This window comes from Bufo gargarizans, chromosome 4 (genome assembly GCF_014858855.1).
Source record: "Bufo gargarizans isolate SCDJY-AF-19 chromosome 4, ASM1485885v1, whole genome shotgun sequence".
NCBI classification, from domain to species: domain Eukaryota; kingdom Metazoa; phylum Chordata; class Amphibia; order Anura; family Bufonidae; genus Bufo; species Bufo gargarizans.
The window spans coordinates 219,772,634-219,798,758 of record NC_058083.1 but is presented as its reverse complement, the minus strand read 5'-3'; the positions used below and the strand labels follow the sequence as shown (position 1 = coordinate 219,798,758).

Here is a 26,125-nt window from a genome sequence, read left to right as displayed (position 1 = left end):
GTGCAGCGTATTGTGTCTCATCTTCGCTTCAGACTCAATTACACCAAATAAACTATGACTTTCTAAAACTAAATCACACTGCTTTAGACATATTTAGCTATCCAAATACTGGTCATAAACTTGACACTAAGTAAAAATAGTGCAGGGTACTATATTTTGGTGCAAAATAAACCTACCTTAATATATCTGCCCCATAACATGAACTGACCAACAAAATTTTAACAGTGTTTTTCATCCCAGCTCAGTTGCCTCCATACATTCTGTATTTTCTGTATACTTTATTGTCAGCTGTGTCATGTGACACCTCATTCCCCATTCTGACTTCAAGTCCAGAGCTTACTCTTCTGTGTGTCCTACCTGCTCTAAGGGCGTTGTCTAAGTGAACCCCTCGATCTTCACAGTACCTCTGATGGTGGGGATAGACTTTCACAAGGGGAACACCAGGTCGCTACCAGGAGGTGCCTGAGCAAGGTATGAGAGATACAGGCGTTGTCAACAGGCTGAGGTGTAACCAGGAGCAACAGTGCAGGAACGAAGGATGAGACAGAGGCAAAGTCAAACAGGCTATAGGTCAGGTCAGGGCAGGTGGCACAGGAACAGGTCAGACAATCTGGATCAGCAACAGGAGAGTCAAGGCAAACAGGCAGGGATCAAACATGTAGTAGAGTCCAGGAATACAAGTACAAGTCAGGTACACAGGAACATAAGCAGATATCAGGAACCTTAGCAGGACACAAGGACCTTGACACTGAGGCATCTAGGAAGGGGACTGAGCCACTTATATATGTGCAGGAGGGATAGGATTGGTCAACGAGGTCACATGACCTAGCCCATAAAGCACAGGAAGTCATGAGCGCCAGCCCTTAGGGAAGTGCTGCAGGGAACAAGCAGCAAGTATGCTGTGGCCAGGGCTGAAAGGAAACTATGGAGCGGATCCCAGAACAACAGTACCTACACAGACAGAGCCCATAACTGCAGCAGTGAATGGAAAGCACTGGCAGCATATCACCACTGAACACAGCACCTGGGACCGCGGTGGTAAGCAGGGGAATAGTGGTGCACAGCAGATGCTGTTACACTGTGTAGACAGGAAGTCAGTTTCCCCTGTGAGGCTGACTTCCTGGGTGTTTAGGATTACATCATCATTTATGCAAAGAGGTATCTCCCAAGGAAAAAAAACATCTCGCTAGCATCACTTTGTGGAAGTGGGTCCCTATAAGTCAAAATCCAACTTGTTAAGCTTTGGAATATGACAAGAGAAAATTTGAAGCCAGATATCCATCTGTAGACAGTTGTTTTGGGGTACTTGCCCCTCTTCAGTAAAGAGTAGGATTTTGGCTGGCTGGGTGCGATGCGGCTTAGGCAGGGTGCTGGATCTCATTAAAGACACCAGTGTTAGGAGACTTAGGCCCCTTTCACACGAGCGAGTCTTCCGCGCAGGTGTGATGCGTGAAGTGAATGCATAGCACCTGCACTGAATCCTGACCCATTATTTTCAATGAGTCTGTGTACATGAGCGTTTTTTTTCACGCATCAGTTCTGTGTTGTGTGAAAAACGCAGCATGTTCTATATTCTGCGTTTTTCATGTAGCCCTGGCCCCATTGAAGTGAATGGAGCTGTGTGAAAAACGGAGGCAATGCGTTTTTCACTGATGGTTGCTAAGAGATGTTGCTTGTAAACATTCAGTTTTTTATCACGCGCGTGAAAAACGCATCAAAGCGCATTGCACCTGCACGGAAAAAACTGAACAACTAAACGCAATTGCAGACAAAACTGACTGAACTTGCCTGCAAAGTGGTGCGAGTTTTCCTGAATGCATCCTAAGCGCACCTTGAACGCATCCGGACCTCATCCGTCACGCTCGTGTGAAAGAGGCCTTAGGCCCCTTTCACACGGGCGTTGCGGGAAAATGTGCGGGTGCGTTACGGGAACACCCGCGATTTTTCCGCGCGAGTGCAAAACATTGTCATGCGTTTTGCACTCGCGTGAGAAAAATCGCACGGGTTTGGTACCCAAACCTGAACTTCTTCACAGAAGTTCAGGCTTAGGATCGATGTTCTGTAGATTGTATTATTTTCCTTTATAACATGGTTATAAGGGAAAATAATAGCATTCTGACGACAGAATGCATAGTAAAATTGCGCTGGAAGGGTTAAAAAAAAAATTTGAAAAATTTTACTCACCTTAATCCACTTGTTCGCGTAGCCAGCATCTCGTTCTGGCTCCTTTGCTGAACAGGACCTGGGGTGAGCATTAAATACATGAACAGGACCTGTGATGACGTCACTCCGGTCATCACATGATCCATCACATGATCTTTTACCATGGTGATGGATCATGTGATGACTGTGATGTCACCAAAGGTCCTTGTTACTGCACAAAGCTCAAATGAAGACAGAAGGAGATGCCGGGCTACGCGAGCAAGTGGATTAAGGTGAGTTAAATTTTTTTAAATATTTTTTTTAACCCTTCCAGCGCAATTTTACTATGCATTCTGTATTCAGAATGCTATTATTTTCCCTTATAACCATGTTATAAGGGAAAATAATAATGATCGGGTCTCCATCCCGATCGTCTCCTAGCAACCGTGCGTGAAAATCGCACCGCGGTTTTCACGCAACCCCATTCACTTCTATGGGGCCTGCGTTGCGTGGATTATTGCACCACAACGCACAAAGAGGAGCATGCTGCGATTTTCACGCAACGCATAAGTGATGCGTGAAAATCACCGCTCATGTGAACAGCCCCATAGAAATGAATGGGTCGGTATTCAGTGCGGGTGCAATGCGTTCAACTCACGCATCGCATCCGCGCGGAATACTCGCCCGTGTGAAAGAGGCCTTACTCTAAGTACTCCATGGTATAGAGACTTATTGGCAATGCTCCAAGGAGAACGAATATGCAAATAGGTATTTCACAAGGAAGAGAACCTTCTAGCTAGCATCCCCTTGTGGAAGTTGCTCCCTATGAGTTAAAATCTGACCTGATTGGATGACCTGTCACCTAAATGGTTAAATAGAGAATATGATTCCATATTAACTTGTGATTAATTTTTTTACAGACACGTTGAATGGATACTATTGCTGGAGGGTGAGAACGATTAACCCCTCCCCCCTCCCTTTTTTTTTACCCTTCTCTTTCCTTTTCCTCTAACTCTTCTTTCCCCCTCTTCTCCTTTTTTCCCCCTTACTTTACCCCTTTGCTCCTTTCTGCTCTTCCTCATTCCTTTTTCTTTCTCCCCTCCATCTAGCAATTATAGCATGTCTAATTCCTATACACTAACCATTTGTGTACCATTTCTGTGTGGTTATGCCATCATTCAACATATGCATATTTTGTGTAGCATTGCCTTTCCCATAATAATACAGATATACAATTGAACAGTCATTCATTTCTATAAATTTTAATGGATTGATTTCTTTCCTCTATTATATGTAGCGCATGTCCACATATCTATGCCCATAGTTCCCCTTAGTTTAACTGATTACTATTGCACATGTCTGTAACACACTACATCACTTACACATACTTTCCCATTCCCACAATATTTACTAGACTGCTACAGTGCATGCCCCTGACATCACTCCTCCTGTGACATCACATCCTCTGGGCCCACTATTCGGCATTTTTAATATGCTACTTTAGCGATCCTCTCACATGGTTTGAACATATGACCTCTTACTGCAGAGATACAGGCACAGAACACCCTTTGGGGATATTTATTTGGGTTGTTTTCTCTATATATGTCTATTAAGATGGAAAATCATTTATGGGGAGCTACTTACACAAGGTCGCACTAGTGAGTTGGATTCTGTTCCTTAGGAAACATAAATCTCCATACCATGGAGTACTTACAGTAAGTCCCTATACAGGTCTTTTCTCTTTAAGGAGATCCAACACATTGATTAGGCCATCGGTTTTTATCAAATACCTTTTGGCAGCTCTCCTCTTTGCAACTAAGCTCAGCCCTCCCTCATTGTTTCTCTGTATGTATCTGATGCAGAGTGCTGTTGAAGATAACATTTTTGTCCTAAAAGACCTGGAATGCAGTGATATAGTAAATTAGTCTATACAAGGATTGTCTGCCGTGTTATAAAACTCCGCTCACTCACACTGTCTAGAATATCTGTGAGTGCTGTGTGCAGACTCTCTAGTGTATTTTTATGAAATGTAATTTTACACTGCTGTCCCTGCCTCCTGTTTGTAAGAACAGAGATCCTGAAACCTATCACAAGCAGGGGGCAGGGGAGACAGGCTGAAGCTGCTTCATATTGGAATACACCAAGACTCTGCAGTGTGGGTTAGGGTACAGAAGCTCTATGTCACTGATATATCACTTCTGCACTTAGATCGCACTCATCTCAGAACAAGTAGATTGTGATGAGGCTAAACCAGAGGTATAAAGGGAAATGTAGGCTGCATGAGGGGAACCATATCATAGAGAGAAGGAATCAAGATGGCAGACAACCCATAAATTACGCATTAAATAAAACAGGTATACACAAAGCATACACAGCCTCTTCATTATTCTATAAAAGGAACCTGTCATCATGAAAAGTAGTGCACCAATTTCTGCCTATTCTGGGCTTTGAAGTCAGGGAGGCGGTCCCATCAGTGACTGACAGCCTTTCCTCTATGACTTCGGTATGCATGCAGAGATATCTGTCAATCACTGATAGGACTGCTTCCTGGACTTTAAAGCCCAGAATTGGCAGGAATTTAAATGAATGAAATATAAGTTTTACTGAATCTTTTTTCACAACACTGTATATCAGTCTGCGCAGATCTTCCTGCTGTATAACATGCTGCCTGCAGCATAAACACCAAGTTCAACTTAACAGGTTCCCTTTAATAACAGCCTGTGCAGCACTATATCACATATTTGTTTTTTACTGGGGTGCTTCTTTATACAGTTTTTTTTTTTATATATATATAACTGTAAGAGCCCGATAACTCAGCCCTCGATAAATTGTAGGTTCTCACTAGCATGGACAATTGATACAATTGTTAAATGCCAAGTTTGGTGGAATTTATAGGAAAATCAAAAGATATTATAAATAGTATAAGATATCCTCACTGCTAGATGCCAGATTATTGCTAACAATACTTTTTGTACCTTTTTTTCAAAAATATAATTTTTGTTTGACTATGATAGAAACAGTATTTCAGGTATGAAAGGACTTACTTTTGGATCTCTCCATGCGATCGGTGTACTATTGATTTCAATAAAGGTTCAGGTCTTGCTGATATTTTAGGGGATGTTTTGGGGCTTGTATCAGAATCTCCACTATCCTCTTCCATGGCTTTTATATAACTCCCACTTCTCATTCTTCGACATGGAATTTCCTCATCTTTACTTCCAGAGGGATACCCTCCCCATTCATCTTGAGGCACCTGGGAAAATGTGACAAACAATTACATTAACAGGCACTCTTATATAAAGGATTGCTCATTATTATTAGCTGATGTGCAAGGTTCTATTCTTTCCTATAGTGTAAGCTAGTCCTCGTGTCCTGCTATAGTAAGAGTTATTAAAAATTTTATTTTTATTTTTTTACAATCCTATAGATGCAATTATGTAATAAATTTTTTGGCAGTATCACACTCGCTGGGTACCACAAGAATATACTACAGAAGAAGAAAAAAAAAACTGCGGAACCAATTTTGCTTGGATGACACATCTATTCTTGTGGCAGTGATGCCAAAGTCTGTAATATATTTTTAAATTGTTGCAGAAAACTGCACGAAGGCTGGTATAGCAAGGAGTGCTGAGCAACTAGAATTCTAAATCAGAACAGAACGGAACAACATTCTCCCAAAACTCCAGCAATTGGTCTCCTCACCTCCCAGATGTTGATAAAAGATGAGCGGATGCTACACTGTGGTAGACATGACCCTATCCCAACGTTTTTGAGATTTGTTGCTGCCATCAAGTTATAAATGAGTTAATTTTTCCATGAAATGGTAATATATCTCAATTTCAACATTTTATATATATTTTCTATGTTCTACTGTTAACAAAATGAGATTTGCAAATCAGTGCATTCTGTTTTTACTTACATGTATTTACATTTTAGACAATGTGCCAACTATTTTGGAATTAGGGTTGTAGTTAGAGATGAGGAAATTTTTGAAACATTCGATTTGCCGGTTCGCCAATTTTTTTTGAAACAATTTGGTTTGATCTGAATATATAAAAAAAATGCTAATTCCTGGCTGCAGAGAGCCTTTATAGTGGTGTAGAACAGTGTTCCCCAACTCCAGTCCTCAGGGCCCAACTACCAGTCATGATTTGAGATTATCCCATGAATGAATACCTCTGGTAATGTCATGGTCTTACCTTCTTACTGTTCTCCTTCGTTTGACATGTGCTGGCGGCCATCTTGGTTTCTTGTAGCCTCCCACCCTGCGGCTTCTCCTTCCCACTGGGAGGAGCTGGATGCCTAGCTCATATATATATAGGAGGTCTGTGGCTTCAGTTCCTTGCTTGGTCCTCCTGTGTTCACATGCTTCTAAGACTGCTGCTGCTTCTGGTTCCTGATCCTGGCCTCGTCTGACTACCCCGTTGGTTCCTGATCCTGGCTTCGTCTGACTACCCTGCTGGTTCCTGATCCAGGCTTCGTCTGACTACCCTTCTGGTTCCTGACCTCTGTCTACGCAAGACCCTGCTTCGGTTTAGCCATCCGTTTGGACTTTTGCTTACAGCTTGATTTTCAATAAAGCCTTCTTATTTCCACTTATCTCTTGTTGTACGTCTGGTTCATGGTTCCATGACATTAGGACCAAGCCATGAATTCTGACGGTACAGGGCCATCCTCGCTACCTACGCTGGTTGCCAGACTTGATCAGCAGGATCACCTGTTGGGTCGGTTCGCTGTGGCGTTGCAAACCCTGCTTGAACACACGGCTCATTTCGCTTCCGTTGCCGATGGGTCGGTTGTCGCTCCTGGGCCCGCTCCTACTGCCGCTCCGGTTGTTGCGCCAGAGTCTACCCCGACACCTGTTGCTGTGCCTGCGGTGTCTCGGGGTATGACCGGTTCTGCCCCCCTTCCACAGCGCTTTGGGGGAGAGCCAACTCAGTGCCGAGGTTTCCTTAACCAGGTGGGCATTTATTTCGAGTTGCTGCCACATGCCTTTCCTACTGAGAGATCAAAGGTGGGCTTCTTGATCTCGCTGCTCTCGGACAAGGCCTTGGCCTGGGCCAGCCCTTTATGGGAGAACAACAATCCGGTGGTTGCCGAGTTTTCCGGTTTTGTTGCTTCTCTTCGGAAGGTATTCGATGTGCCGGCTCGTGCTGCCTCTGCTGCGAAGCTCCTTATGTCCATCAGACAGGGTTCACGATCCGTAGCTGAATACGCCATTGAGTTTCGTACCCTGGCAGCAGAGGTGGGCTGGAATAATGAGGCTCTGGTCGCTGCTTTCTCTCATGGTCTCTCGGATGCTTTGAAGGATGAGGTTGCAGCTAAGGACCTACCAGTGGAGCTCGAGTCTCTTATTTCTTTCCTGATTTCGAGTGACACCAGACTCAGGGAGAGACCTTCCTTTAAGGAGAGCCTGCGGAGGTCTTCTAACAGATTGGCGCCTACGTTTGCTGTCCCACCCGTGCCTCCCTCTCCTCCCACGCCTCCTGGGGATGACTTGTCTGGGGGTGAACCCATGCAGCTGGGGTTTGCTCGCCTGTCCGAGGGGGAGAGGGTACTCCGGAGACGCGAGGGCCGATGCATGTACTGTGGTCTCGGTGGGCATTTTCGGTTGGCATGTCTGAACCGTCCGGGAAACGCTCGCACCTGAGATCCTGTCGGGGGCAGATCTTGGGTGGAGTCTCCTCATCCCCGGTTTCCCGTGTTGACAAACCACTGATCACTGTTGTCCTCTCCTGGGTCGGGGGCTCGGTGACGACCCAGGCGTTGGTGGACTCTGGTGCTGGTGGTTTGTTCATTGATAGTGTGTTCGCTGCCGCCAATTCCATTCCTCTGCAGCCTCGAGGTTCCCCACTGGCTCTTGAGGCGATAGACGGCAGACCCCTTCTGCCGCCACACGTGACTCATGAGACCCTTCCAGTGGGGATAGCCATTGGTGCCGTTCACAGAGAGTCGGTCTGTCTCCAGGTGATTTCGTCTCCACACTACTCGGTGGTCTTGGGGTACCCCTGGCTCCAGAAGCATAATCCGACTTTCGATTGGAGATCGGCCGAGATCCTCTCGTGGTCACCGCAGTGTGGGGCTAGTTGCATCCATGGGCCTGTCAAGTTGCTGTGTACTTCCTCGGACTCTCTGTTGCCTCCTGAATACGAAGAGTACCGGGATGTATTCGATAAGGTGCGCGCGGTTGCCCTACCTCCGCACCGCCCATACGATTGTGCCATAGAGTTACAATCTGGTGCCGTTCCTCCTCGTGGCAAAGTCTATCCACTGTCGGTAGCGGAGAATGAGGCCATGGAGGAGTACGTGAGGGAGGCGCTTTCACGCGGACACATTCGCAAATCCTCGTCCCCGGCAGGGGCTGGATTTTTCTTTGTGAAAAAGAAGGGCGGTGAGTTGAGGCCTTGCATCGATTACAGGGGTCTCAATCGCATCACGATCAAGAACGCTTACCCGATACCCTTGATTTCCGAGCTGTTCGATCGCCTCAAAGGGGCCACGGTCTTTACCAAACTCGACCTGAGGGCGGCATATAACCTGGTAAGGATCAAGGCGGGCGATGAGTGGAAGACCGCGTTTAACACCAGGACCGGTCATTATGAATCCTTGGTTATGCCCTTTGGGTTGTGCAATGCGCCCGCAGTCTTCCAGGAATTCATCAACGATGTTTTCCGTGACCTGTTGCAGCAGTGTGTGGTGGTCTATTTGGATGACATCTTGGTATATTCTGAATCCATGGAGGCCCACATTATGGATGTCAGACGAGTGTTGCAACGGTTACGAGAGAACAGGCTGTTCGGTAAGCTTGAGAAATGCGAATTTCACCGATCCCAGGTAACCTTCTTAGGTTACATCATTTCCGCTGAGGGGTTCTCCATGGATCCTGAGAAGGTTTCGGCTGTCTTACAGTGGCCCCAGCCCAGTGGTCTCCGTGCCCTGCAGCGCTTTTTGGGCTTCGCCAATTATTATCGGAAGTTCATCAGGGACTTTTCCATGCTAGCCAAGCCTCTCACGGATCTGACCAGGAAGGGCAGTAATTTCCAGGTCTGGCCGCTCGAGGCCATCCGAGCTTTTGAGGCTCTAAAGTCCGCCTTTGTGTCGGCTCCGATTCTGTCGCATCCCAACCCTGGGTTGCCCTTTGTCCTCGAGGTGGACGCGTCTGAGACGGGAGTAGGCGCCCTTCTGTCTCAGCGTAGAACACCAGAGGGTCCTCTGCTTCCTTGTGGGTTTTACTCCCGGAAACTGTCTTCCGCGGAGTGCAACTATCAGATTGGTGACAGGGAGTTATTGGCCATCGTGCAGGCCCTTAAAGAATGGAGGCACTTGCTCGAGGGTTCGGTGGTTCCGGTTCTCATCCTGACGGACCACAAGAATCTGACCTACCTTTCTGAGGCCAAGAGATTGACAAGACGTCAGGCCAGATGGGCTCTGTTCTTGTCACGTTTTAATTACGTGGTCTCCTACCTACCCGGTTCCAAGAACATCAGAGCGGATGCCTTATCATGGCAGTACTCCGAGCTGTCCGGGGAGGAGTCGATTCCGACTTCGGTCATACCTCCGAATCAGATCCTGGCCGCCATTCGCACCAGCCTGACCTCTCCCCTGGGTGAGCAGATTTTGGCGGCTCAATCTGGTGCTCCCTCTGGGAGACCCAACGGCAGGTGTTTTGTGCCTGAGGAGTTGCGCACTCGGTTGTTGCGAACCTACCATAACTCCAAGGCTGCGGGGCATCCTGGAAAGAATCAGCTGTCCTGGGCTGTTTCACGTCTGTTCTGGTGGCCTTCTCTACGTTCCGACATCGCCGCATATGTAGCGGCATGCTCCGTTTGTGCCCAGAGTAAGTCCCCTCGGCACCTTCCGTTGGGCCTTTTGCAACCCATAGCCACCGGGGAGCGCCCATGGTCACACCTGGGGATGGATTTCATTATGGACCTCCCTGCATCCCGAGGCCATACGGTCATTCTCATGATTGTGGATCGGTTTTCCAAAATGTGCCACTGTGTTCCTCTCAAGAAATTACCCTCTGCACAAGAGTTGGCCACGATTTTCGCCAGGGAGGTCTTCCGGTTGCACGGTTTGCCCAAGGAGATTGTGTCGGATCGGGGGAGTCAGTTTGTGTCCAGGTTCTGGCGCGCCTTTTGCTCCCAGTTGGGGATTCATCTCTCTTTCTCCTCGGCCTACCACCCTCAGTCCAATGGGGCCGCAGAACAATCCAATCAGGCCTTGGAGCAATTCCTTCGTTGCTATGTCTCCGATCACCAAGACAATTGGGTTGACCTCCTGCCTTGGGCTGAGTTTGCCAGGAACACGGCGGTGAACTCTTCCTCTGGGACGTCTCCCTTCATGGCCAATTATGGGTTCCAACCTGCAGTGTTACCGGAGGTATTCTCTCCCCAGGATATTCCGGCTGTGGAGGATCACCTTTCCGTCCTACGTGCTTCTTGGGTACAGATCCAGAGGTCCCTTGAGGTCTCTGCGCAGCGCCAGAGACTCCAGGCTGATCGCAGACGAGCGCCCGCTCCTTCCTACCAGGTCGGAGACCGTGTATGGTTGTCCACCCGCAACCTCAACCTTCGAGTGCCCACTCCCAAGCTGGCGCCTCGCTTTGTTGGTCCCTTCCGAGTGCTTCGCAGGGTAAACCCGGTAGCCTATGCCCTTGCGCTTCCTCCTGGCATGCGGATCTCCAACGTGTTTCATGTCTCCCTGTTGAAGCCATTGGTGTGTAATCGTTTCACTTCCTCGGTTCCTCGGCCCCGTCCGGTCCAAGTGGGCAATCGTGAGGAATATGAGGTGAGCAATATCCTGGACTCACGCCTGGTCCGCAGTCGGTTGCAGTTTTTGGTCCATTGGCGTGGTTATGGTCCAGAGGAGCGTTCCTGGGTTCCCTCCGCAGATGTCCATGCTCCTGCTTTGCTCCGAGCCTTCCACGCACGCTTCCCTCAGAAACCGTTCCTTACTCCGCGGAGGAGGGGCCCTTGAGGGGGAGGTACTGTCATGGTCTTACCTTCTTACTGTTCTCCTTCGTTTGACATGTGCTGGCGGCCATCTTGGTTTCTTGTAGCCTCCCACCCTGCGGCTTCTCCTTCCCACTGGGAGGAGCTGGATGCCTAGCTCATATATATAGGAGGTCTGTGGCTTCAGTTCCTTGCTTGGTCCTCCTGTGTTCACATGCTTCTAAGACTGCTGCTGCTTCTGGTTCCTGATCCTGGCCTCGTCTGACTACCCCGTTGGTTCCTGATCCTGGCTTCGTCTGACTACCCTGCTGGTTCCTGATCCAGGCTTCGTCTGACTACCCTTCTGGTTCCTGACCTCTGTCTACGCAAGACCCTGCTTCGGTTTAGCCATCCGTTTGGACTTTTGCTTACAGCTTGATTTTCAATAAAGCCTTCTTATTTCCACTTATCTCTTGTTGTACGTCTGGTTCATGGTTCCATGACAGGTAAGTCCTGATGCACGGGCACTAATTATATCACCTGCTGAATACTAAGGAAACCCTGAAAACATGGCCGGCAGGTGGGCACTGAGGACTGGAGTTGGGGAACACTAGTGTAGAACACTGTGCATTGCAGTAACACACATAGGGAGTCTGCTTTGGTAGTGAAATAATACTGTGAGTACGTATGACATGCAGATGACAGGCGTCGCTCTTAGAATCACTGCACACTTCACTTATTTGGGCAGTCACGGGGCCAAAATTGACCACATAACTCAAGTATAAACTTAGCTTTACAGGTCAATGTTAGCGCCAAGAAGAAGCTCACTCCTTTTACACTGTTGTCAGCTGATGTCACATAGATGTCTCTAGAACCTGTTCTATTAAACGCTTATACAAGTAGAGCCCCCTCCCCCCCCCCCCGACAGAGTGGAGAGGGTGTCAGCAGTAAGTTTGTGTTGACGTCACAGATTATTTTGCCCTTCCTCTGATCCGTCATCACAATAACCCACAAAAAACGGATCTTGTCTGTGGAGCATCTGCCTTCATTCGGTCAGCAATCTATCAGTACTGCTAATGCCATAAAACCAGGAGTGGATCCAAAACAGAGATGACACGTGAACGCAATATTTGCATGTCTTCTGTGCTTTGTACCCACTCCTGCTTTTGGCTACCAAATCATAAGCCAATTCTGAGTGGACCATACAGGCCTTACAGCTGCTACACAGAGAGAATCCGTTGTGCGTCTCATTTTTCCTTTCTTCTGACAGATCAGAAGAAGGGTCAAATAAATGATGATGTCAGCCAAGCCAAAAAGGCTAAATAGTGGCCCAGTCATGAAGTGGGTGGGAACAGCATGAGATGTCCACAGAGTGGCCCTATGACATAGTGGTGAGGTGGAAGCAGGATGAGGAGACCACAGAGTGGCCCAATGACAATGGCTCAATGACAAAGTCTGGAGGTGGCGGCAGCATCAGGAGGCCACAGAGTGGCACAATGACAGAGTGTGTAGGTGGCGACAACATCAGGGGGCCAAAGAGTGGCACAATGACAGAGTGTGGAGGTGGAAGCAGCATAAGGAGGCCACAAAGTTGCAAGGTGACATAGTGTGGAGGTGGAGGCAGCACCAGGAGATTACAGAGTGGCAAGGTGACACAGTGTGGAGGTGGCAACAGCATAAGGATACCACAGAGTGGCAAGGTGACATATTGTGGAGGTAGTAGCAGCATCAGGAGACCACATAGTGGCAAGGTGACAGTGTAGAGGTGGCAGCAGCATCAGGAGGCCACAGAGTGGCAGGGTGACATAGTGTGGAGGAGGCAGCAGCATCAGGAGGCCACATTGTGGCAAGGTGAGATAATGTGGAGGGGGCAGAAGCATCAGAAGGCCACAGAGTGGCAAGGGGACATAATGTGGAGGTAGGTGGTAATACCAGTACCAGCTGAAGATGGTGGGTGAAAGAAGGAATACTTGGCATCAGATGTGTGGCATCAGGCGGGTAGCAGCATCAGAATAGTAGCTGAGGCAGGTAGCCAGAATAAACCGGTCTCTTTTGTCAAAGTGTTGGTGTGGCACCATGCATGATCTAGTCTGATGCATCAGGCATTAGTGGGAGGAAATCCTGGCTGATCCACACCTGATTCATCATGACAAAGGTCAGTCTCTCCACATTTAGGGTGGACAGGCGAGTTTTCCTTGGGGTAACTATGGCCCCTGCCACACTAAACACCGGCTCTAATGCCACACTACTGGCTGGGCAGGACAGCTTTTCCAGGGCAAACTCGGCTAGTTGCGGCCACAAATCAAGTTTGGCTGTCCAGTAGTCCAGCGGATCTTCAATGATGGCTGGCCGGGTGCACTCCAAGTATGCCACCACCTGCTGGTTCAGTTTCTGCTCGATTTTCAGTTGTCGCGGAGAAAGCCAGGATTTTTAGCTGAAGGACACAGAGCAGTTCCTCCCCCGTGTGACTCCGTTCGCCCAGGCAAACAAGGTGCAGAACAGCGTGAGATTGATTAGAGGGGTCGCACATGGCTTGCATTCACTACATGCCTCCAACATAATTCTTGTATCTCTACATGAAAATAATGTATTTTCTGTAAATCACGAGAGGGGCATAGTTGGAGACATTGACTTCACAAGAGATACAGAGCAGCAGAGTTCAGCCACCTTTATTTGCTTCACGCTGTTTACTGCTCCTGAATTAAAATTGGGGCAACCAGCTTCAGCTTCCTCTGATGTGTATGCCTACGGAGTCCATTTGTTATGGCTTTGCACAGGGAGCAAGAATGTTACGCGCAATTCTGATGGAACTCCTGATCTTAAGAAACTGGACTTGGACTCTAAAGCAGAGGCTCTCCTGTCATGTCTTGTGTGCTGTGGAGATCAAATGCAGACAGAGCAGATAAAAACACATGAATATTTTCAACTTACTGAAGCTGCTTGATTTAATTTTAAATAGATGGTAAAGGCAAAGTCTGCTGGTGTGTTGTCATCAGCGCCTTTACTGCATAACCCACGACGACGTAATTCGGTCCATACAGCAAAAGGAGGTCTACAATCACCCATCAATTTTGAAAAAAAAAATTCACCAATGAAATGATAATGGAATTTGGTTCATACAGAACAAAGTCTACAATCAGCCATCAATTTTCCCCAAAAAGCCAGTTTCACATAAATTTTTTTTACCACTACGTAATTTGGTCCATACCGCAAAAAGGGCTTTACCACATATAACTGCACCACTGAACGGAAAAAAGCCCTAATTTTTTTCCACTTTTACACTACATAAGTTACATAGTTACATACATAGTTAATACGGTTGAAAAAAGACAAACGTCCATCAAGTTCAACCAAGGGATAGGTGGGGACACGAATCCCAGAAGGAAGTGAGATTAATAAGCATTTATGTTTTTTACTTTTAAGAATTCGTCTAAATCCTTTTTGAAACTATCCACTGTTCCCGCTGTGACCACGTCCTGAGGAGGTCTACAGATTCACAGTTCTTACAGTAAAGAAGCTTTGACGCTTTTTCTTCTTCAGTCGGAGGCAGTGCACATTTTACATGGAACAGCTTTTCGCCTTATTTTTTGTATGGCACATTTATATACTTGTACAGGTTAATCATTTCCCCCCTTAGACATCTCTTCTCAAGACTAAATAAATTCAATTATTTTAATCTTTCTTCATAACTAAGACCCTTCATGCCCCTTATCATTTTAGTCTCTGTACTTTTTCCAGCTGCAGTGCATCAGCTTGTAGTTTGTGGACATCTTCCATAGACCGTGCAGTTCTACACAGTTTAGTGTCATCTGCAAAAATAGATATGGTGCTATTAATCCCATCCTCAATATCATTAATAAATAAATTAAATAATAAAGGGCCCAGCACTGAACCTTGGGGTACACCACTTATAACCTAGGACCATTCTGAATAGGAATCATTGACCACAACTCTCTGGACACGGTCCTTCAGCCAGTTTTCAATCCAATTACAAACTATACTTTCCAAGCCAATAGACCTTACTTTACTTATTAAGCGTCTACGAGGGACAGTATCAAAAGCCTTTGCAAAATCCAGAAACACTACATCCTCAGCCACCCCTCTGTCCAGGCTACTACGCACCTCCTCATAAAAACAAAACAAGTTAGTCTGACAACTTCTGTCCTTGGTAAACCCATGCTGGTTATCACTTATAATCTTATTTATAGTCGCATACTCCTGTATATAGTCCCTTAAGATTCCAGCAAAAAACATTTTTCCCACAACAGAAGTTAAACTAACTGGTCTATAATTACCTGTGGAGGACCTTGATCCTTTTTTGAATATAGGCACCACGTTTGCCTGTATCAGCCAGCACTTACAACCTAACAAGAAGGGTTTGCTGAAATTACAGAGCTGTATAATGGCAATTTGGATCCCCAGTCAGTGCAGCATAATCTTTCCCTGCACTTGTAAATCGTTTTTTTTCAACACAATGAAGTTTTTTTCTACCACTGTTCCTAGCGCCTGCAGATGTCTCTCCCTGCACTAAGTACACTGCTAAATGGCAGAATCTAAGATGACTGAGGCTAATTATAGGTCTGTGACATCACAGGGCTGTCTGACTGCTGATTGGCTGCATGCATGGCATTATGGGTGATCCCGCCTTCCCAGAGTTCCTTTCTCCATGTCCTAACATGTGCAGCAGCCATTTTAGTAGAAAATTCAACTTCTGTGCGAATCTAATTTTTGCTGAAATTCGGATCGAAATCCACTTTGTCAACTTCGATTCGCTCATCTCTATTTATATAGACTGTGGAAATATTTATGGGCTAGGTGAGTACTATGGAATAATAAGCTATACACAAGGAAATATAATTTAATTCATATGACATGAAAACGTATAGTCATATTACATGTCCTCAAGGCAAAAATTATGCAGTTGTTATTTTACAAATTAATGTAACCCAAACAGATATCACAAGTGCAGTCCATAAAGGGAAAAGTATCCTGTTAATTCCAGTAGACAGAGATTCTAAATAATAATTATAGATGAGCCGAATAAAGCAGGAAATGTTCCAGCCTCCACAAATTTGATTTGAAGCAACTAAATTAACTGGAGAAAACCAAGCTTAATGCAGGTCCCTGTACACTCCTAGGAGTACAAATAAAAAGTTCAGACAGTACAGTACATTGTGGAATAAAGAGAGGGCTAAATCAGGCCACAGAACTTTGCATTTTATATGCTGGTCTTAATCTGTGGCGTCAGATATGCCACAGTTATTATGCTGCCCAAGAACTGGAGTTTTCTGGTTAAATTCACATTTATCATGTATAAATTATAATAAATGTGTTGGGCCACCTAGTCCCCGTCACACACTGCCCACTTTTTTGAAAAGTGGAGAACATGGTGTAAACCATATCAAAGATAAAAGTCTTCAATCCTTTATTGATACATATACACACATGGATAGAACTCCAATAAAATCAGCAATCTGATCATGAGAACGGGGGCCCTGTACCCTCTGCAGCCCCCTGAAATGAACGGAGCAGCTGGTTGGACATTCATGCAGCTGTTCCACCCATTCCCTGTGACACAACGTTGGATCTCGGCATTCTGGAGATAGCTGAGTGCTGTATTCGACTATCTCCATAAATCCCATCGAAATGAATGGAGCGGCTACGCTGTGGATAGGAGATAACTTCTAACAACCAGAATACTCCTTTAACTCTCATTGCAACAGATCAACCCCCAGCCATGCAGTCTGCCTTTACAAATATTTGTGAAAGAATCAGTCTTTTCTGAAGAGCTCATTGAATTCCAGTGTAGTACTGTAATAGGATGTCACCGCTGCAACAACTCAGTTTGTGAAATATCTTCCGTTCTAGATATTCTATAATCAACTGCAAGTGGTATTATTGTAAAGTGGATGCATTTATGACCCACAGCAACTCAGAAATGAAGTGGCAGACCACATAAAGTTACGAAGCTGTGTTGCACATAATCCATAAAAGTCACCAAAACTCTGCTGACTCAATAACTTCTTAATGCCAAACCTTCTTTGGCATTGACATCAGCACAAAAAAATGAGCCGGGAGCTTCATGGCATGGCATGGCACAATGCCAAGCGCTGGAAGGAGTGGTCTAAAGCATGCCAGCAGTGGACTTTGGAGCAGTGGAAACAAGTATTGTAGAATGACAAAATCACACTTCTCTATCTGGCAGTCTGATGGGTGAGTCTGGGTTGAGAGTGCTATATGCTTACTGCATGGTGCAAACTGTAGAGTTTGGTGGAGGGATAATGCTATGGATTTGTATTCAAGAGTTGGCCTAGGCTCCTTAGTTCCAATGAAGGGAATGGCTATCTTTCAGCATGCCATGACATTTTGGACAATTGTATGCTTCTAAATTTGTGAGAGCAGTTTGGTAAAAGAGCTTTTCTTTTCCAGCCTGACTGTGCACCAGTGCACAACACAAGGTCAATAAAAGGCATGGTAGGGCAAGTATGGTGTGAAACAACTTGTTAGGCCTGCACAGATCCCTGACCTCAATTCCAAGGCCCCCTCATTCAACATCAGTGTCCAACCTCACAAATGCTCTTCTTGATGGCTCGGCAGAAATTCCTACAGACATACTCCAAAGTCTTGTAGAAAACCTTCCCAAGAGAGTGGCTGTCATAAAAACTTAGAACTGGATGTCATAAAAGTACCTGTAAGTGTGATGTGTAGATGCAGCAATACTTTTGTCCATATAGTGTATTTTTATGGGCGTTTCTAAAGCCACCTTTAAAGGTATGTTCACTTTTAATAAACACCACAATCTACAGTTCTGATTTTATTTGATCAGAAGAGTGGGAGATTTCAGCTCTGAATCAGTAAATGACCTATTGTTTAGGGGCATAGTTGGGGTGGGGTACTGTGGCACTTGCCTTATTCAGAAGCAAACAATTATGTGTATGGGGTGCACATGATGTGGGTCTCTGGAAGTTCTGCCTTCCATCGCTCCTTTCTGTCTGCATGGAATGTTATAACACCCAGAGCTTCTTACTGACTGTTGCAACTTGATCCGGGAAGCAGCTCTATCCAGACAAAGTAGGGAGGGAGAGAGAGTGCCAAGAGGCGGGAAGTACAGCTGCTATATGCTTATAATGTGGATGTACAGTATGTGTGTAGTATGTGCAATGTGTATGTATACATGTGTTATATGTATGTATATGTGTAGTATGTAAATATATTTTTGTGTAATGTGAGTATATATATGTATAATGTCTATGTTTAGTTGTCTGGCTGACATCTGGAATTTGCTCTGGATCTCAGCCTAAGGGCTCATGCACACGACCGTATGGCCTCTGAGACATACGGTCTGTGAGCGGGCTATATGTCCCGGAGCGGCATACATCGTGCGCACAGCATCATAGGTTACTATGATACTGTGCGCATCGGGCCATCCGCAGGCCTATTGTCCTGCACTCATATGGTCATATGAGTGCAGGACAATAGCCCTCCCGGTGGCCTGATGCGCACAGTATCATAACCTATGATGCTGTGTGCTTCCGTGCGCACGATGTATGCCGCTCCGGGACATATGGCCCGATCACGGACCGTATGTCTCGGAGGGCATATGGTCGTGTGCATGAGCCCTAAAAGAGAGTAGAAAACTGCTTTTAGATTGATACCTACTGGGCCCCTTCCATGTATCATATGTTTGCCCCTTTCACTAGAATATGTCATCACTCTCTGATCACTGGTAGTCTGACTGCCAGGACTCACTGACCACAGTGCTAATTTTTTTTATCCCCTTTACAGTTTTCCTCCACACCAACACGGTTATGCAAGGAGCTACAGCACATAAAACCTATCAAAGGTTTTATTCGGTGGAGGTCTGAGTGCTGAGACACCCACTGATCACTAAAAACGAGGAGAGAGAAGCATTCGCATAACGTGTTCTCTCTCCTCATTGCAGGGGCTCCATGGTTATTTTGCATATCACTGATTCCCAGGGAGCTTTGCACTTTGGATTGCTGTTTTGAGACTCCTAAATGATGCTCCACTGTGTTTTTAGTGGTTGGTCTCCCCAAGATCAGCTATTGTTTTGTTTGAGTAGTCTCCAAGGCATTGCTCCCGGTTAGCCAGAATCCTACTCCACACTGATGAGGGGCAACACCTGTGGATGGATAACCGGCTTAGGTTTTCCCCTGTCACATCCTTAACGCTTGTAAAAGAGCTGGATCTTGACATAGGGGCCACTTAATATGGTGGATCTGGTTATCTATATAATGGAGACACGACTTTGCTTGGTTTTCCTTTTCTGGAGAAATTTCTAGCTTTCATGGTGTTGTAGACCCATAACTGGGGCTTCACTGTTATTTTGCATGTTACTGTTTCCCAAGGAGCTTTGCACTTTGGATTGCTGTGTTGAGACTCTTAAATAATGCTCCACTGTGTTTTTTGTGGTTGGTCTCCCCAAGATTAGTGAGGAGCGGGAGGTGCCATATTCAATTTTGCGATATTTCGGGAATATTCGATTGAATATTCGTCATTTATCGCAAATAATATACGATTTAATTATTCGCGTATTGCAATTTTTCTTTTGACAGTATAAGGCAACGTTCCTATCATTGACTATGGCTAGGCTAATATGTGTATTTTACGAATATTCCTAATATTGCTCTAACTTCGTCTTTTAGAATATTGCGAGTATTCGTAAAATACACATATAGACTGTAATTTAGCTAATATAGTGCTATAATCTTTTTTTTTTAGTCTAATTCTTTTTGCCTCTTCTGAACTTCAGTTTTGGAAAATATATAAACTATTAAAAAAATTACTATAGCACTATATTAGCTAAATTGCAGTCTATATGTGTATTTTACGAATTTTCGTAATATTGCTCTAACTTCGTCTTTTAGAATATTATGAATATTCTAAAAAACGAAGTTAGAGAAATATTACAAATATTCGTAAAATACACATATAGACTAATTTATGTGTACTGTTATTCCACTTTGGCATACTGCTCCCCGACAAGCGTCCCCGTAACCATGGGAACGCCTGTGCGTTAGAATATACCATCGGGTCTGAGCTTTCACGATCTCAGGGAAAACTCAGATCCGATGGTATTTTCTAACCCACAGGCGTTCTCATGATGACGGGGACGCTTGTCGGGGAGGAGTATGCGAACAACTGTACATATAGGAAAAAAATTATGCAAAAATTCTAAATAACGAATATATTCGCTATATTGCTATGTATTCGTTTTTTAGAATATTGGTCATTTTATTTTCCATGAAAACATGATTCCCCCCTGCTTAAGTTGCTTGTGGGCCAATGGCTTATTGACCCACAAGCAAGAAGCAGGGGAGAAATCATATTTTCGGATGAAAAAAAAAAACAAATATTCGATTAAGCGAATATATAGAATTATATTCGAAATAGTCTCGAAATCTCAAAGTTACGATATTCGAGAAAAAAATTTGCAATTCGAATATTTGCGCTCAACACTACCCAAGATCAGCTATTGTTTTGTTTGAGTCCTCACTGCAGGAGACAATAGACCACAGACTTTCTATTGAGCCCGTCTTCTGCAATGAGAAGAGTGAGCACTTCTCTCTCCTTGTTTTCCCTGATCAGCTGGGGTCTTAGTACTTAGACCTCACATCTTAGTATGATTGCTCTACTCCGGAGATCAGCAACACAAAACTTCATAAAATAAGCAATTTACAGGGGTTTACAATCTGAGCTTTACAGGTAGTGTTGAGCGACTAGAGCTTCGGAACCAAGATCCGAAGTCGATTAGTTCAAAACTTTGTTTTAATGCTGTACAGAGATCTGTCTCCGTACAGCATTTAAATGTATGGGCTCAGGCAAGGTGACATTTTTTATCACCGAAGTCTCGCGATAACCGGCTGGTACCTTGGTACTGAAGCCGACTTCGGATCCAAGTTTTAAAATGGTTTTCAAGCTTAATAATTGAAGTTATTCACTGAAGTCCCGCAAGAATTTCTGTGATAACGAATATCTCTCGCTGGAGCCCATACATTTGAATGCTGTACAGAGAATAATCTCTGTATAGCATTCAAACGACTTTTTGAATGAATCGACTTTGGATCTTGGATCTGAAGCTCGAGTCGCTGACCACTATTTACAGGCACAAAGTCACCAATAATGCATATGGCACTCTCCTGCACAACGCTGTATGCCTAATGCACGTTACTGCAAGGACGGGATCAATCCCTTGGAACACATCAAATAAAGAGTCTAGTAACAATTCAGCTCGAGAAAGGCACATTGTCAGAGTCGAAACGCTGCGTGCTCGTGGTGAATAAAGCCAGCTTATATTACATTCTGGAACTCCTGCTTCCTTTACTTTATTTGAGCTTTATGGGGGTTCACAAGCTGAACTTTACATGGGTTATGCATTTATACAGTTGTTCAGAATTCGAACTTTACAATTGGAAAGAATAAGTAAAACATCTATGAGATGAAACATAAAAGTCTCCACAATATTCTTATGTATTTATTGCATTTATTTTACTTGCTAAATATTCCTATTGGCAAAAGGAAAAGAGCATGCTGCCTTTTTTATTATATGAAATCCTGTAATTCTCCTCCGGTTTGTATGCAAGCAAACTGTGCTACTGGTATAACGTTACTGCCACATAAAAAGGTAATTTTTTCTATTCATTGTCTCATCTGGAGTGAATGCATTTTCCCTGAATAGCTTGTATTGCCAGAGAGTACATAGAAAAACAACGTGACTTACTTCTACTTTTCTTAACGATGATGTATTTTTGGTCTAAATGTCAATTACTAAAGCTGACTCATGCGTATGGAAGAATTCACTATAATCTAGGAATAGCTAACACAGCAGAAAAAAACGATGATACCGCTGATCTTGTTGTCCTAACAAGATTTCAATAGACATCACACAGGAGGTGAGAAAATTCTAACTTAAAGCAGTCCTCCAGATCAAGATAAAAGATATACCTTTTTTTTACACTTATACATGTAACACTTAAAAACTTCGAAATCTAAACTCATGGCACTTGCCGCCTTCTAAAAAATAAAATAAACATTCTTCATGCATCAAGTGAATTCTCTGTTGGTATTGGAATAAGAGATCCATTCACAGGAATAAATATAAAAAGGGTGTATTTGAGTATTATATGTCAAAACGAATACTGTAACTATGACACAGTAGTTTACTACAATATTGCATTGGTTTTGTTCTTTTTTGTGGTTCAGACTTATGTATTTAGTAAGAAGTTTAAATGACCCCAAGTTCATGAAAACAATTGACTGGAGAATGAATAGACCACTTACCTGGTGCCCTCCTTTACATATTTTTAGCTGCAGATCCATAAATTCCTGGGCTCTTCATCTGCCATCCAAGATGGTTGCATTGCTTCTCAGATCTGAGTTAAACTGTTCAATTGGTAACCCAAGACACTTCCTACTTATCGCCCTGCTCTTGAATTGGCCAGTACTTTTCATGTGAGCAGTGCTGGCCAATCCAATTCATGTGAGTAGTGTCGGCCAATCCAATTCATGTGAGTAGTGTCGGCCAATCCAATTCATGTGAGTAGTGTCGGCCAATCCAATTCATGTGAGCAGTGCTGGCCAATCCAATTCATGTGAGTAGTGTTGGCCAATCCAATTCATGTGAGTAGTGTTGGCCAATCCAATTCATGTGAGTAGTGTCAGCCAATCCAATTCATGTGAGTAGTGTCGGCCGATCCAATTCATGTGAGTAGTGCTGGCCAATCCAATTCATGTGAGTAGTGTTGGCCAATCCAATTCATGTGAGTAGTGTTGGCCAATCCAATTCATGTGAGTAGTGTTGGCCAATCCAATTCATGTGAGTAGTGTTGGCCAATCCAATTCACGTGAGTAGTGCTGGCCAATCCAAGGACAGCAGTGAGTGTCTTGGGCTATCAAATGCACAATATGCACAAGTTAGTCTGAGAAGCAGTGCAGGCATCTTGGATGGCAGAAGATGAGCTTAGGAATTTTCAAATCAGTGGGTATCCCAAAGGTTGGACCCCTACTGAACAGGGGTTCTGTGTCTTCCAGTATGAATGTGGCGGCAGTGGAGCATGTGCACTGCCGCTCCATTCATCTCTATAGGAATTCAAGAAAGTGTTATATTTCATAAGCCAAGCCCCCCTTATTAGGAAAGAAAATCATTTTTTTTGCTGTCCATAAGATGGATGCTGAAGGGTCATGTGACCAGGCAAATTACCTCCATATGACTCTTCTAACACACTGGACCTGCACTAAATTCCCAACAGTGCATGTGCAGATGGCAGGTACAGTGTATTTGAATAAAGGAGACATTACATGGAGGTGACTCGCCTGGTCACTTGACCTTCCATAAGCAGCCATTGTATGGACAAGACCTCTGTGTGGACAGTACAAAAAACTTGACAAACAAGGGGTAATACCTTATGAAATAAAGAAAATATAAGTACCATATAATCATCTTACATACACATTAGTCAATGGTAACCAGAAAATGGACAACCACTTGAAACAATATAATGGTTGGCCAAAAAGTTATTTCATGTAAGGCTGCTTTCACATCAGTGCTTAAGCTTTCCGTTCTTCTCTGTTTTAGGAGCAGAAGAACAAAAATAATGGAAGTGCCAGATTCAGCACTTAACAGAAGCGAACAGAGCCTATGGACCCCATTGACCATAATGGGATTTGTTCGTTTACGTTCTGGAGAAAGTTTTGTAGCAGAGACAAAAGTCGTGCATGTAGGCTCCGTTCACTTCTGTTAAGTGCCGAATACGGCACTTCAGTCATTTTTGTTCTACTGCTCCTAAAACAGAGCAGAAGAATGGAAAGCTATAGCGCTGATGTGAAAGCAGCCAAAGGGTCTATTCACACGTCCCTATGTGTTTTGCGGATCCGCAAATTGCAGATCCGCAGAACATAGACACTGGCAATGTGCGTTCCGCATTTTGTGGACCGCACATCGCCGACACTCTCATAGAAAATCCCTCTTCTTGTCCGCAATTTTTTTGCGGAATGAAAGTGCGGATCCGAAAGTGCGGATCCGCAAATGCGGATGCGAACAGCACATTCCGGCCCCATTGAAAATGAATGGGTCCGCACCTGTTTCGCAAAAATTGCGGAACGGATGTGGACCAATTTTGCGGACGTGTGAATGGACCCTAACAAGTAAAATTTCCTATTTTCCAATAATGTTCAAGCTTTGCTTACAGAAAAAAAGATTACTTTTCATTGCAATGATTTTAAATGCCATCCTTCAACTTTAAAAAAAAAAACATGATAAAGCAGTTATGGCGAACCTTTTACAGACCGAGTGCCCAAACGGCAACCCAAAACACACTTATTTATCTCAAAGTGCCAACACGCACTTTAACCTGAATGCCAATATAGTATATCTTCCATGTACTTTATCATGTAGCTGTAATAGCCTACCTACATTCAGTGCGCTGCCTGTGCTGTTCATAGTGAGCCCTGCGCTGATGAATGGCAGGAAAAGTCTAAGGCATACTAGTACACCATACCAAGGAGCGGGTGCCCACAGAGAGGGCTCTGAGTGCAGCCTCTGGCACCCGTGCCATAGGTTCGCCATCACTATGATAAAGGGTTCCTTTATAAAACTCACTATAAATTCATAATGCTATGCCTGCATGAAAATTTAACCACACAAAGGTTAAAGTCTTTCAAGTATAAGAAGCTAATATATTTAAAAAACTGTCATTCATGCATTAACTATTAAAGTGGCACCCATCATTATGTACCTTACCTGAAGGTAATGGCATGGTCTCAAGGAAGATTTTATTTCCTGATGGACTAGAGGTTTATCCAAATTAAGGGATGATTTTCGATAGGCTTCTTTTGCTTGACTTACGGTAAGTGTCGACCAGGAGCTCCTTTTCATATATTTTCCTTCTGGGGTCATTGAAAGACCTTCACATGCTGTACATTTCATATCGTTGTTACTTTTAGAAGTTTTAAGGGAAAGATCTCCAAAGTGTCCCTGCAGAGATTCAGGATAACAATGAGATATATGGTCTACATGATGTCTATTCATTACACTAGGGTTTCTGTAAGTGCTATCACTGTCCAAATTATCATCCGAACTCCACCACCCTGTCATCCCAGACTTATGCTTGCTGTCTGGTTTTCTTTCCTTACTTTTACTCCTTTTGCTATGCTTTGAATAATGGCCATGATGGTGGTCATCTCCACGACTGTCTCCTTTTGTACCATTTACATTGCCTTTTGATGATCCTTCTAAAGAGTGGGATTTTGTAAAAAGTTTCTGTACAGAATGAACAAGGTGACGTATTCTTCCTGGGCTTTCTGTTCTTTGTTCTGTAGAGGTGGATGTCTTCTGATATTGTAACGTGTGAAATCCATCTCGGTGTAGAGGAAGTTGTTTTTCAAATTGATCCAGTAAGTTTGCAGGAATTCTGTTAATTTTACTACTACTAGTATGTGAGACAGCACAGTCATCACGGGTTTCGTAATGGGAATTATAGTGCATTCTTGGAAAAGTGCTACTTGACATGTGATCGCTCATCATCACAGGCATCATCATGCATTCGGAATGAATGGAACTCCTTGGGGAGCAACGGTGGTGGTCCATTTGACAGCTCTCTGTAGGACTAAGTAGATATGATTGCCTAGTTTCTTGCCCATGGTGCCCATGATCATGCACATGTTCACAATCCTCAGGAGATGCTAAGCCACAAGTATGACTGGCGCATAACTGTGATTGATTCCTGCTACCAGATAATCCTTTCATATTCCTAAGGGCGGGAGAATATTTTTCTTCATTGAAGTGCTGGGAAGGTGACCATGCGTATTGCTGTTGGTCTGAAATAAAAGGCAAAGCAATATAAGCATAGCAAAATATTTGTAGCATTTGCTTAAAAAATTATAGGTAGAGTAAGAAAACATTTTTCTATGAACATGTTTTACTTAAAGTCACACTCACTACCACAAAAATATATATTCTGTGATCTATTAGAAATGTACATGATGTAAACTGTAGTGAAGGTAATCTTCTTACCAGTGACTGTATTTGTGAG

The 26,125-nt window shown here is 44.3% G+C and overlaps 1 protein-coding gene across 1 annotated transcript in view; it reads right to left on the bottom strand.

Moving 5' to 3' along the window:
* The window catches only part of DLGAP2 (DLG associated protein 2), a 177,973-nt gene extending 152,119 nt beyond the window's left edge, over positions 1-25,854 (bottom strand). The window contains exons 1-2 of the mRNA XM_044290863.1: positions 24,835-25,854; positions 5,187-5,395 (exon numbers count right to left, since the gene is read on the bottom strand). Of these exons, the coding sequence (XP_044146798.1) occupies positions 5,187-5,395; positions 24,835-25,839 (1,214 nt within the window). The 5' untranslated portion in view covers positions 25,840-25,854. The remainder of the gene's footprint in view (positions 1-5,186; positions 5,396-24,834) is intronic.
* Positions 25,855-26,125: the final 271 nt, after the last annotated feature.